The sequence below is a fragment of the Lepisosteus oculatus genome, chromosome 10 (assembly GCF_040954835.1).
Source record: "Lepisosteus oculatus isolate fLepOcu1 chromosome 10, fLepOcu1.hap2, whole genome shotgun sequence".
Taxonomy (NCBI): Eukaryota; Metazoa; Chordata; class Actinopteri; order Semionotiformes; family Lepisosteidae; genus Lepisosteus; species Lepisosteus oculatus.
Window position 1 is genome coordinate 1,184,995 of NC_090705.1, and position 12,910 is coordinate 1,197,904.

A 12,910-nucleotide genomic window follows, 5' to 3' on the forward strand; every position below is an offset into this window, starting at 1 on the left:
GTAAGAGGAGGACAAGGCCAACAAGTCCCCCAGCCTCTGGCCTGTGGAAATGTAAACAGTAACTGTTAATGCTGAAGGGCTTTTGCACCTCAAACAGCCCGCAGAAACGAATGTCCAGAGACGTGATCATCTCAAATAACATGCATCGCATGTAACTATTTTCAGAGCTGTAATTTATTTTTGCAAGAAATAAAGCATAAACCCATCCAGATGTAGGGAAAAGAGTAAAAAATGGCTCATCAGGCCATATTGCTTTCTTCCACTGTTCCGAAGTCCAGGTTTTGTTTACAGATTTTGTTGTGACTGTGTCACAGAGGTGTCCTGATAAGTGTCCATCTGTCCCTGTCGATGAGCTTTGATCTGTGACCACTTTCCTGATGCTGTTTTCCCTTGTGTGGCATGTGTCGTCATAACGTTTGACATCCTTCCCACTGACATTAAATCATGTTGGACTTTCTGTGACTGACACACCTGCAGTTCAGTCACCAACTACTTAATCTCTTTCAACATCTGTTAGCTCTCTCGGGTTGATGTTAAAGTGCAGATTATATGATGTCATTTATAGAAGAAATATATTGGTAGTAAGTATTGAAATAAATATGATCCTAGAAGAGGCTACGTATGAAAAATAGATGTTGAGGTTGACGCATGTTTTACATCTTCTAGACAATGTAGAGAAGTAAATTAAGAGACAAACAAAGTGCTAAGATATATAGTGACCAGTGGACATGGAGACCAATGGACATAGTCTAAGGACAGTTCCATCGCACTGCCTGGCCAATGGGCAATGAGACAGGCCGTTAACACACTGCCTGACCAATGGGCAATGAGACAGGCCGTTACCACACTGCCTGGCCAACGGGCAATGAGACAGGCCGTTACCACACTGCCTGAACAATGGACATGGAGACATACATATTCATTTTGTCAATGTCTTTATCAAGGGTGATTTACTGGTAACAGAGTTACCATGGACATTGTCAACTTAGATCCAGCTGTACAAAAAGTTGCTACCACTGAACCTCCTCACTGTCCTCCAAAAACATATTCCAAAAGGAATATTTGTAGACATTACCATATGTTAAATCATAGCAACCATAACAATAAATGTGTTAGGTCATATTTATTAAGAGATAATCACAATTCCAAACTTAGAACACTGGACCAAGGCAGAGGAAACAAACAGTATCACACATTCACAAATGTGCTTAGACATGGTCGTCTTCCACTTATCTGCTTATGCCACTTTGTTGTGAATTAATTTTGAGTAATTTTATGCTTCGTTTCTTTATTTTGAAAATAAACTGCTTTTGATAGTAGCGCCAGTTACACGAGACAAGCTTGCGGTACCACCCGCCATTTTGTATTGTCGCTGAGGCTCATGGGAAGAAGAAGGGCGGGCTTTGTGACGTAAAGCGCCCGTGCCCCACCTCCCGTGAGCAATAAAAACCGAAAACAGCCCGTCGCCATTTTCTCAGGCTAACACAGGCAGCAACGTAGGTTGTTTTGTAAGAATTTCTAAATATTATTTTCCTTTTAGGGTTAGCAGTAGATTTGTTTTATATACTTTAAACGTCCGTAGAAAATGAGTGACATCGAGGACAGCAATTTCGGAGGACGAGTAAGTATTTTTAGTTAAAACGATACGTAGTTACGTGTGTTTTTTTTTCAGGTCGTTGTGCCTTTTTTTTTGGGCTGCCGTCGCTTCAGTAGAAATAAGGCAGTGCTGGTACATCACGTATCTAGTCAGGAAAACCGTGATGTTTGTTTGTTTTTTTGTTATGTAATATTCTGTCGAAGGCGGGCTGATGTAGCCGAGCGTTAGGCGAGTGGGCCGAGGCGCCGCTCGAGCCGCGGTCGGGCGCCGCGCGGCTCGCGGCGGGAGCGGGCCCGGGTTGCCGGGGTGACCGTGCGGCGGCCGCGTGGGTGCTGTGCGCCGGGCTCGGCAGAGACCGATCCTGCGGGCTGCGGAGAGGCGGCTGTAACCCGGCCGGGCTCCCGTCGGGCGTGTGAAAGCTTAGGGCTGCAGCCGGGGGGGGGGGGACAGTGCCGGCCCGGTGCAGGCTTGCAGCCTGTCGGCAGGAGCGGCAGGGATGCGGGCACGGCTGCCCTCCGATTAGCTGCGGTTCAGCGAAGCCTGTCGCGGCGGAGAGCGTGTGGGGCGGCCTGTGCTTGTCCGTTTTGAAGCGCAGTCCCTCGCCGAACGCTGTTTTAATGCTCACTGAAAATGATCCTAGCGATCCGACGCATTGGTCGTCTTGAATTTGCCAGCTCCGTGACCTCGTCAGCCCCTGGCGCTTTGCTAGACAATATCTATAATTTGCGTGGTCTTCCGTGGCTAGGAGATCTGATTTAAAGTGAATACAAAGTCTTCAGCAGCCTTTGTGTTGCAGCTTGTAGTTGGTGCACCCTGGGTCTGTAATGGCGTGCATCATAAGTGGGTTACCTCCATACAAGGCCTGTAAACATTTGTGTAGCAACTAGTGCAATTGTTCTTTTTATCCTGCTGGATAAGATCTTTTTTTTTAAACTTGCCTTTTAACGTATAGAAAGATCCAGCAGGCATTTTTTTCTTTTCAAACCCCATGTTCTTAATTATACTGAATGTTCTTTTTTCGTTAAGGTAATTGATCGTGAAGGATTTGAAGAGTATTATCCAAGAATGTGGAAGAATATCCAAGATAAAAGAAGGCTAATGAAAATTTGTACAGATCAGAAAATAAAATGTGAAGGGAAAAAATGAACGGAAGAATGGTCAGATAGAAGCACGTGCGTTGTTAAGTCTTAAGTGAAACGGTTTCAATTTGGGGAAGAAAACCCGGAATATGAAACGGAAAAACGAAGAATGAAGAACAGTAGAAAGCCTGAGAGAAGTAGCATTAAAAGAATCTGGAAGAATGAATGAGTCCTAGGTTAAGTAAACGTATGGTTTATGTTCCAAGTGTCTGTATTCTCCTATTTGTAGTCTAAAATGCATGATCAATGTAGTTTATACTATGGTGATCAGGTGTAAGTAGGGAAATGTGTTTAATTCAAGGGATACTGTTATAATACTGTCAAATTAAACAGTAGAGGGTGATTTATTTTTAATAAAATGAAGTGATGGAATCTTAACCCTTTCTCCTACAGCACATGAAGTTCTGTTAATGTATTGCAGCCTGAGCGCGTGTGGTTTGCAGCGTGTTTTTTAACGTGCCCCTGTAACACTAGGAGTCCCGCTCTCAGTCGAAATCAGACCGAGGCAGCCCCGCTCACGTAAAGTCCGAGAGCAGGTCTGCGTCCCACAGCCCCTCCCGAGCCTCCAAGCGGTCCGAGTCCAGGTCGCAGTCCAGGTCCAAGTCCAGGTGAGTCCTGCCTGGCGTGTGTGTGAGGCCCTTGCCCTTGGGTGGGGGCCGTGCTGCTCTGGGTTTCTCCAGGGCAGGTCGGGCGGCCGCTTGATCTGGGGGCTTGAGTACGCCCGCCGTGGCGCCTGTGTTTCAGTCGAGTTTACCTGAAGCGGCAGGTCGTTCCGCCGCGGGCAGTCGGGAGCCCGGCGTGGGGGGGTGGTGGTGCTGGGGTTCCCCCGTGGCGTCGGGCGGCTCTCACGCTCTCTGGGGGGTCCCTCCCGCCCCCAGGTCGCGCTCCAGGAGGCACTCCCACCGGCACTACACGCGCTCCCGCTCCCGCTCCCACTCGCACCGCAAGAAGTCGCGCAGCCGCTCCTACTCCCCCGACTACCGCCGCAAGAAGAGCCAGAGCACCTCGCCCATGTCCAACCGCCGCCGGCACACGGGCAGCAGGGTGAGTCTCCTCCGGCTCCAGTCTTGGGCTCTGACTTGCATGGTCTGCGGAGTTTTAACACTTGCTCTGGTACCGATGCTGTGATTTCGCCTCTGCCCGACGAAGTGTGATGTTTGCATTTCACTGATCAACGGAAAGAACGCCGTGGAATTAAACAATTTTAATAACCCCTTTTATTCAACAGACCAGATTCAGCAATGACTTCAAAAAAGAAACATACAGTCATAGTGATGCCAGGGTATGTTGAAATTTATCCATCTTTTTTTAAACTGAATAGGTAGCTTTACGTAGATGTGAATGAGTGTCTAGAAATGAGGTGTCAGGTGTTTTTTTTATGTATATTGTGATGTTTTTGAAGGATTTTGGAAGGCACTTTCTCAAAAGGGGTTATTAAAACTGTCAAAACAGTTACCCACAAATGTCAACTCTGTTTTTGTCGTTTTTATTGTAAAACCTTAAATTAATGCTCTGTGAACATTTAAATGTAATGGAAATAATTACCTTAGTTTAAAGAGGGCTGTATATTTACTTACAGGCTTTTGGACCTTTTAAAGTGTTATTTACTTATATTTGCCCATTAGTTTTCATATTCCATCTTGTCTTCTGGAGGAAAGTATAATATGTATTGATAAATAAAGTGGAGTCTGTGTTGAAAACTTTCACTGTTGACAAGACGAGCCTTGCTTTAAACACTGTTGCTTAAGCTGTGGTCTGTCTCCAGGCAGTTAGGGAAACCGGAAGTACACTCCACACTACTGTAATAAGTGAAGCTTTAGTGTGAAAAAACGATATTGCCCTACTATATACTACTATCAGTGAGATGCGTCTCCCCGCAGGCCAACCCTGACCCGAACACCTGTCTGGGGGTGTTTGGCCTGAGCCTGTACACGACGGAGCGGGACCTGCGCGAGGTGTTCTCCCGCTACGGGCCGCTGGCAGGGGTCAACGTGGTGTACGACCAGAGGACCGGCCGCTCGAGGGGCTTCGCCTTCGTCTACTTCGAGAGAATCGACGACGCCAAGGAGGTGGGTTCCCCCGACCCGTCCGGCGCCAGGCGGGGGCGGCTTGGGCAGGGCAGCTGAAGGGAAGAGAGATGAGCGGTTCTGGGGTTTAGGAGCGCGGTGCCACTCCACAGTGTCTGTGGCAAAGTGCATGATGAGCTCACCTGAGCTGTTCTGGACAGTTCCGTGCCACAGGCTGATATGTACCACTGGGTGGCAGTGTAGGACAGTAATACACTGTCTCCCTTTCTGTGCCTTTTGCCAGTTAGTTGTGCACCTCTGTACAGGGTAAGGGCTTTCAGTAGGTGTAACCCTGTTCTCTGTGCACGTAGGCGATGGAGCGTGCCAACGGAATGGAGCTGGATGGGAGGCGCATCAGAGTGGACTACTCCATCACAAAACGCCCACACACGCCCACCCCTGGCATCTACATGGGGCGGCCCACCCAGTAGGTTTCTCTTGAGTTCCGCTGACCGGTGTCGTCGTGCCGCAAGTAGACATCATTGCACAAAAGCCAATCCAGGATTTTTGGTGCTAGTTTACATTTTGCTTAGAATTACGAGGTTGTGTTTTTTTTTGTGTGTGTGAAATGCATGGCGGTCTGTCCCTTTTTGATTTAGTAGTCTACAGGAATTCAGTTGTGCTGAATCATTCCATGTTGTGTTCTGCCAGCAGCAGAGGTGGGGGAAACCCACTTTTTTATTGAAAAGTAGTGTGTTCTCCTTCAGCAATGGTGGCAGCAGTAGCGGCGGGCGTCGCCGGGACTCTTACTACGACAGAGGCTACGACCGATACGACAGATACGACGAGTACGATTACAGATACAGGTGAGCAAGAGCGTGTTGGTGTTCTGTGTCAGCTAAGTGCGTCATCTAACTTCATCCAGTATAAAGAGCTGACCGGGCAGCTGTGTGTGAAAGCCCGTGCCTCCGAAATTGTAAAAAGTTGCCCGGATGTTACCATGGGCTGTAAATCTCAAATGCCTTGTGCAAGATCTTGTGTGAAACTTGTTGGCCGGTACTGACGTTGTGTTTGTCTTCTCCCCTGTAGCCGGAGGCGATCCCCGTCCCCGTATTACAGCCGATACAGATCCCGCTCCCGGTCTCGCTCGTACAGCCCCCGTGAGTATCCGGCAGGACTGGCCAGCGCCGGTGGTGTCCTCGCTGCGCCACTGGGAGCCGAGCGGTCTTCCCCGCAGGGGGGTGGTGTAGCTGAAGCGGGTCGCGCTCTGCTAGGGCTGCACGTCGGGGCCTGGCGTCCACACATCCGCTGGTCACGGCGTTGTGAGGCACCCCGGTCAATGACGCTGACCTGCTGGGAGCGGCTTGCTAGATCGGTGGCCGAGAGATGGCGCCCCGTGGTTTTAACGTCGGCGCGTTGTCGTGCCATCCTTGGGGTCCGACGAGGTTGCGAATGTGTGGGCCTGTGGAGGGGGGGTGATGCAAGTCGAGCTCCTCTGGCCGCTGGCGGTCCCAGAGCGCAGTTTAGTGGGAGTTTTTTCTGGGGCAGTGAGATCAGCATCCAGCTGTATATAGGTGAATCTATACCCTTAAATTCATCAATGAAAACTGACGGGGCCCTTCTGGGTTAGGGGCATGGTGTCTTCAATTGTAGTCTGCATCTGCAGTTAAGACCTTAATGTTGCAGTCATACACTGAGGTGACTTTTTTCTTTTTTTTTTTTGCAGGGCGGTACTAAGGAGAAGAGAACACTTTGGGAAGTTTTTTTCATATTGGATCTTTATAAGTTCTTTGACTTTTTTAAAAGAAATGTGGTAACTTTTGTGGCATTTTAAAAATGTATGCCAACACTTATTACTTAAAAGCTGTTTCTAATTCAACTGAGTGTGATTACCATAAAAGGTCATGTTTACTTTTTGATAGTGTCTTGTATAAGTTTTTGTTGGACTTTTCGTTCATCTGTGTACAGCATAATGAGGTAATTCAGAATATAAAACTTTTATTTTTCTTGTGTATACTACGTATTCATTGTGATTTTTCCTTATCTCAGTTGCAAGCATAGAGAGGCAGATTTGTTTCTGAATCATTATCCTCTTGTGAATATTGTTAGTTAATAGTTTTTTGAAACCAGGTAAACTCCTGAGCAAAGTTTGCTTTGAACAGAAAATGTCATTCAGTTCAGATATGATGAACTGGTTTATTTTGATAGGATGTGATTGTTTTTTTTCTTTTTTTTTTTTCAAAAACAAAATTAAAATTTATTTAAAACTGACTTGCCTGTCTGGTTTCATGTCTTTTACATTTTTTTAGATTTTAAAACAAACGTAACACTATTAACTCCTTCTAGACAACTTCAGCCTGTTAATTTGTGGTTTGCAGAAGAGTAGTTCTCACTCCAAGTGAATATTGCAGTGTCCTGCTTGTAGTCTTATCTTTACACTTAAAAAGCGGCACATCTCAAGCTTAGTAGCTGGAATCTTAGCTTCCTGTTTGTTCATATTACTCCTGTTCTTGAATCTGGAACCTGGCATTTGCATGTTGTGACTTCTGAGTCTTTGAACTTTGGTTTGTTCTCTTGTACAATTATCTCCTGCTTCTTACAACATTTGATCCCAAGACCAGACTGAACTTCCGTGTCCAAGCACTTAAGGGTGGAATGCGTTTCCAAATACAGTTAACACTTTTGACTTGAACCATTTCCAGTTGGTGTCCGAATATCAAGGACTCGTGACCCTGAACATTTTGACTTGGTGGAAGTTCATTGCATGTATCTTGACACTGGGGCTGTTATTAGAACTGAAGATGTGACCTACTGTTCTATGGTATGATATTTGAGATCTATGCTAAATTGTAACATTTGGGATTCTGGCAAGCTTGTAAAATGTAGAAGTAACAAAATGGAAAGCTGTTGCATAACTTCTTTAAGAAGCTCAGAATGGGCACTACTTTTGCCTGCTTTAAGAAGAACAGGCCAAAGGTCACAAGCTGCTAATAGGCAACAGTATAGTGCTCCAGTCATGAACACCATTTTAATCTGCAAGTTACAGAAGTACAGTGTGGTACTCTTAATCATGTTTATATAAATTATACAAATACAAACCTCAGTATATAGTAGAGGACTTTTTTTATTCTGCAGTGTAGAATAACAAATGATATTTTACTTTTTGCAGCACACTGTCAAGTAGCTTAAACAATTTGTATCTATTTTTTTCCCTCCACCAATTTTAAAACCGTTACAGTAGGTGTTACAGACCCTCCTTGCTGATAAGTTGAGAGGTCTGTCAGATAACTATGCACTCTACAACACAAGGTAACCCTCATGAAATAGAAATCCAGGATCTAGCTAAACTTCACAGAAAGCTGGAATGTCAAATAAGCTGTTAAAGTTTGAAGACCCCCTTTGACCTCATTTGCCTTACAGATTTGACCAGGAATCAAGGCAGCAGTGGTCATATCGCACATGTATGTTGTGCTGTAAATAGACTTGTGAGTACTCACTACTCACCTTTGAAAAGTCTTGTTTGGACTGACGGACACTATTTTGGGTTGCGCATCAAACTGAACCGAACTCCATCCTCTGGCAAACTGATGGATGATGGGCAGTGCCATGCACCTCATGTGACTCATACTGTAAGTATCCACCATGGGCTTCATGCAGCTTTCAAACAGAGCAAGCAGGGTGGTGCAGTACACTGTAAAGGTTAATTCCACATGGAAAAGATCAACCTTTCTGCTGCATGTGGGAATCGAGGGGCAGGAATGTGTGAAAGTGTTGGGGAAGATGGAAGACTAATTCCGCGGGAGTGCAAAAACCTGTCAATGGAGAGGTTGATGTGGTAAAGGATATACCCTCACACCTGAAGAAGGCTCCACGGCCGAAACGTTGTGTTCTCTTTCTTCTTTTTTTCAGCATGGAATAAACCTATTACTTGTTCCTTTGCAGCCTACGCATGCTGACGCAGCTACCCACCTGAACTACTACCTTATAATAATTGCTTACACTTATATAGCACTTTTCTGGACACTCCACTCAAAGCGCTTTACAGGTAATGGGGATCCCCTCCACCACCACCAGTGTGCAGCCCCACCTGGATGATGCGACGGCAGCCATAGTGCGCCAGAACACTCACCACACATCAGATATCAGTGGGGAGGAGAGCAGAGTAATGAAGCCAATTCATAGATGGGGATTATTAGGAGGCTATGATTGGTAAGGGCCAACGGGAAATTTGGCCAGGATGCCAGGGTTACACCCCTACTCTTTTCGAGAAACACCCTGGGATTTTTAATGACCACAGAGAGTCAGGACCTCGGTTTTACGTCTCATCCGAAGGATGGCACCTGTTCACAGTATAGTGTCCCTGTCACTACACTGGGGCAGTAGGACCCACATGGACCACAGGGTGAGCGCCCCCTGCTGGCCCCACTAACACCTCTTCCAGCAGCAGCCTTAGTTTTTCCCAGGAGGTCTCCCCTCCAGGTACTGACCAGGCTCACACCTGCTGAGCTCCAGTGGGGCTGCCAGCTGTGAGCTGCAGGGTGATATGGCTGCTGGCCAATATCCCCACTCTTTCCTACTTTTCAGAATGGAGTTAACCTCTGCGTCATTGCTTGGCCCTTCCAAATATAGTTGTCAGCTCTGTTCTCTTCACCTGAAATGTGCCAGTCCTTCAGAAAAACGGCCTCTGCCCGTGATGAAAACATGTAACAGTCAAAACCGGTGTCCTGCGATCAGCAGCGGGGGTGAACCTGCCCTGCGCGTTCAAGTGGCAGCCCAGGAAGCGCCGCCTTAGAGAGAGGGTTGGTTCCTGCCAATGTGTCTAGAGCTCAAGAGGGTTCAGACAGATTGTTGCACTCGTTGCTGCCTCTGGCCCCCTGTGCCACCTCATTGCAGAGCGTGGCGGCTTTAAGTGCACAGAAAACTGCGAGCATGCTCTTAAAGGCCCCTAGGGGGCGCTGTCCCTACTGTCTATCCAGGCATTACCAAAAGCTTTAAGTGTCTTTAGCGCCGGGCACTGATGCCAATTCACTGATTGTGAATCTTCTGTCGGGATCCCTCCCTATCTGTATTTAACTCGAAAGAGATGCCCTTACCCACAGGAATGACTGACTCTCAACAGGACTGATTCCAGAGCAACAGTAGCTTTCTATAGGGAAGTAACCAAAATTGTACACAAATATTACACAAGGTCCTACTTGTGCAGCGTACAATTTTAACATAACATCGTGATTTAAATTTAAATTTAAAAACTACTGCAGCCCCTTTCAGCTCGTCCAGCACTGTCGCAGAGCGCTTCAGCACAAGGCAGTGGTACTCCAGGCCTCTGCCATTCCTGCAAAGCCCAGGCAGGTGTTGTGCTGGATTCCAGGTCAGGATAACCACATCTTCCTGAAGCCTTGCACTCTGTTAACTCAGGAGAAACACCTTTACAACTGCAGAAGTGAAATTTCTTTCCATAACAGCAAGGTTTCAGAACTGTTCTTCTTTTAATTTACTCCATTTAGAATGTAGCTGTCCCGACACCAGGTGTAGCTACAGTGCTGTAAATCAGTCAGTTCTTTCAATTTAAACGTTTGAAGTGTATTACGTTTTTATGATTATTACTGTTTTCTTTGATCAAAGTAAAAATACATAAATCTTAATATGCAAATATATATATATATATATTTTTAAATGTCTAAAAAAGTTGCATAGAATAGATTACTTAATGTTATTAGCTCACACCCCCCTCTTTTCTATTTTTCCCATCATCGCATTCTGGAAAATTCCATATCGGCGTAGTCAGCTGCAGGTCAGGATTAGGAATGGCTCTTCCAGTGTTCAACTATGTTAGCAGACAGACCTTTGCCCAGTGTGTAGTCAAGCTGGAACATCTAGGAACATGTTCTATTATGTGGAAACATGTTTTCTGGTTTCTTACCAGTGTAGAAATAATTAATAATTACAGGCTGCAAACTTAACAGCGTTTCAGTCTAGTCTAGCTCATTCTTGGATTCATCTTTTGTCCTGCAAGGTCGTGCTCTGACGCGTCCAGCTGGCTCCTCCTGGTTTAATGCAGAATAGCGGACATCTCCATTATCAGTCCGCTCTGTGCTTTAACATTTATTGCGCGGTGGAGGATGCCCTAGCGGAGTTAAGAGAACTTGCCTCCGGCAGACGTTCAGAACTCATTTCCAGAGTTCAATGGTCCAGTGTTCGGGTTCTTTTTATCCTGGTTCTGCTGCTGCCTTCCGGCACACTGCTGTGCCTGCCTTCATACAGCTGCTTCGGCTCAGCCTCACACCTGCAGTAACTGCAGACCTGGAGCTACTGCCTGTCCTGAAACTACATGGAGTCAAAAAGTAACTTCTGTGGCTGAGCTGTGAAATACAAACTCCGTTGTGCCCAGAAGAGTTTAAGCATGTAACACACACCCTGGCAGCAATTTAATTTTAAACAGACAGGTTCTCCAAAATCATGCTGGAGAGCTCAGGCTGCATTAGCTAAATTACTGCAGCCATTTCACTAATATTCAATAAACCTGCACAACCTGAGCAATTTTCAACAAACTCACATAACTGAGCTGAGAAGCATCTAGATCCACAACAGATGAGTATTATAATTTAATTTTCTTGTGATTTAATGCTCTTCTGTGTGTGTGTGTATATATATATAGTGTCTATATATTTAACAAGTTTGATGAATGACTGCCTAATTAATCTTTTAAAATATAAAAATAGAAATGCTACTTTCAATACCACCTGCTGAGTCTAAGAAAATCTGTCTCTGAAGATTTTTTTCAAATGAAAATGGCTAATGTTAAGTTCACAAACACTTTTTCTAAGGACTACATGCATTGGAGTTTATTAATGTCCACATATCCTGAGGTGGTCTAATTTACTGTAAACCCACCTGGTTCATACGGAGAAGAAACACGAACCACAGACCCGAGAAACAGCTGCAGTGCAGGACGGCCCAGGGTGGAATGTGTGTTAACTGTGGGGTTAACACTCTCACCAACAGAGCCCCGAGATCTTCAATGACCACGCAGACAGGACCGCAGCTTATCCCTGGAAATACCCCAGCTCCTGCAGCCCTGTGCTCTCAGTCACCACAGCGAGGTATCTGTAAAACCTGGACCAGAGAGAAGAGCGCCGCCTACTGGTCCACCTCAGCAGTCCTTAGAGGGGCGTGCTCAGCTCCTGAGGACAGTGAGATCTGGCTACACAGTCAGTCCTGTGAGCTGCGCACTGTGGGATCGACAGGGGCTGAGCGCTGCAGGCGTTACCTTCTCTTCCACAGACTGCGAAATCCGTAGCCAGTAATCAACTTTTAAAAAGTGCAAAACAATGATTGGAAGTTAGGCAGCTGCTGTCAGAAGACAGGAGCTCATGTTTGCAAGCTGCTCCTGCTGTGCCAGGGATTCCCGTCATGGGGACAAAGTGAGGCAGCTCCAGACGCCGAGAGAAACGTCTGCTTGCAGGTGGGGTGTCGAAGGGTTTCGGAGCAGGGGAGAAGCAGTGGCTGGGAAAGGGGTACACGCCTGTCCTGTGCTCTCAGTCTGTTCTCACTCAGCTTCGCTCCTTCTGTGAGAGACAGTGTGAACCCATGGCGCCCTGTTCCACCAGCCAGTGTGTGGCCTAGTATCTCTTAGGTTTACTCACACGCACAACATTCTGGTTTTACATTTTTTGCACTACTTCATCCAGACCAGAACAACAAGGATTTTGTTGATTCACTAGAATTACACAATCTGGCACATCATCCTATTCCTCCACACTTCAATTGGATCTTTGTTTTCAATGATATGAAAATTAACTCGTATAGTGTTATTTTTTTCTTTTTGTTTGGGTGGAGTTGCTTTCTGGAGGTAGAAAACACCCCAGGAATACACTGCAGTTTATTTAAAGAATTCAAAGAATTCAAAGCTGACCCCAATCCCAAACTAAGATGTCTCAGAAGCCACTAACTCTGAAAAAAGCACACTTCTTGAAGTGTGGAAAAACAGTGTAAACACGCTGGGCTAGTGTGTTCATCTCCAGCTTGGATTCCTGAAGCCCTTCCTCAATCCCTGCGTTATTCCATTGCACTCGGAGGTCTGAAGTCCACCTCTCACAGAGTGCATGTAGAATCTCGGACAGTTCCAAAGCTGGAGCAGGAACAGCCACAATCATGTGCCATTTGCACAC

The 12,910-nt window shown here is 46.2% G+C and overlaps 1 protein-coding gene across 4 annotated transcripts; it reads left to right on the forward strand.

Annotated features, from left to right (window-relative positions):
• The first annotated feature begins 1,435 nt into the window (after positions 1-1,435).
• Positions 1,436-7,013, forward strand: tra2a (transformer 2 alpha homolog). Of its 4 annotated transcripts, none has more exons than XM_069194726.1 (9): positions 1,436-1,621; positions 3,211-3,344; positions 3,627-3,780; positions 3,965-4,018; positions 4,617-4,805; positions 5,114-5,229; positions 5,492-5,608; positions 5,832-5,902; positions 6,469-7,013. In XM_069194726.1, the coding sequence occupies exons 1-9, from the start codon at positions 1,586-1,588 to the stop codon at positions 6,477-6,479; spliced, it is 882 nt and encodes a 293-aa protein (XP_069050827.1). In that variant the 5' UTR covers positions 1,436-1,585; the 3' UTR covers positions 6,480-7,013. The 4 variants fall into 4 exon arrangements, with proteins under 4 accessions (XP_069050827.1, XP_069050826.1, XP_015213466.1 ...); XM_069194725.1 differs by having other exon boundaries at positions 1,437-1,621; positions 3,615-3,780; XM_015357980.2 differs by having other exon boundaries at positions 1,437-1,621; positions 3,615-3,780; positions 5,495-5,608.
• Positions 7,014-12,910: the final 5,897 nt, after the last annotated feature.

Coding starts and splice junctions, on each gene's coding strand:
- tra2a (XM_069194725.1), top strand. CDS start 1,586: ATGAGTGACATCGAGGACAGCAATTTCGGAGGACGA. Junction 1,622..3,210: donor ACAGCAATTTCGGAGGACGA/GTAAGTATTTTT, acceptor CTGTAACACTAG/GAGTCCCGCTCTCAGTCGAA. Junction 5,230..5,491: donor TACATGGGGCGGCCCACCCA/GTAGGTTTCTCT, acceptor TTTATTGAAAAG/TAGTGTGTTCTCCTTCAGCA.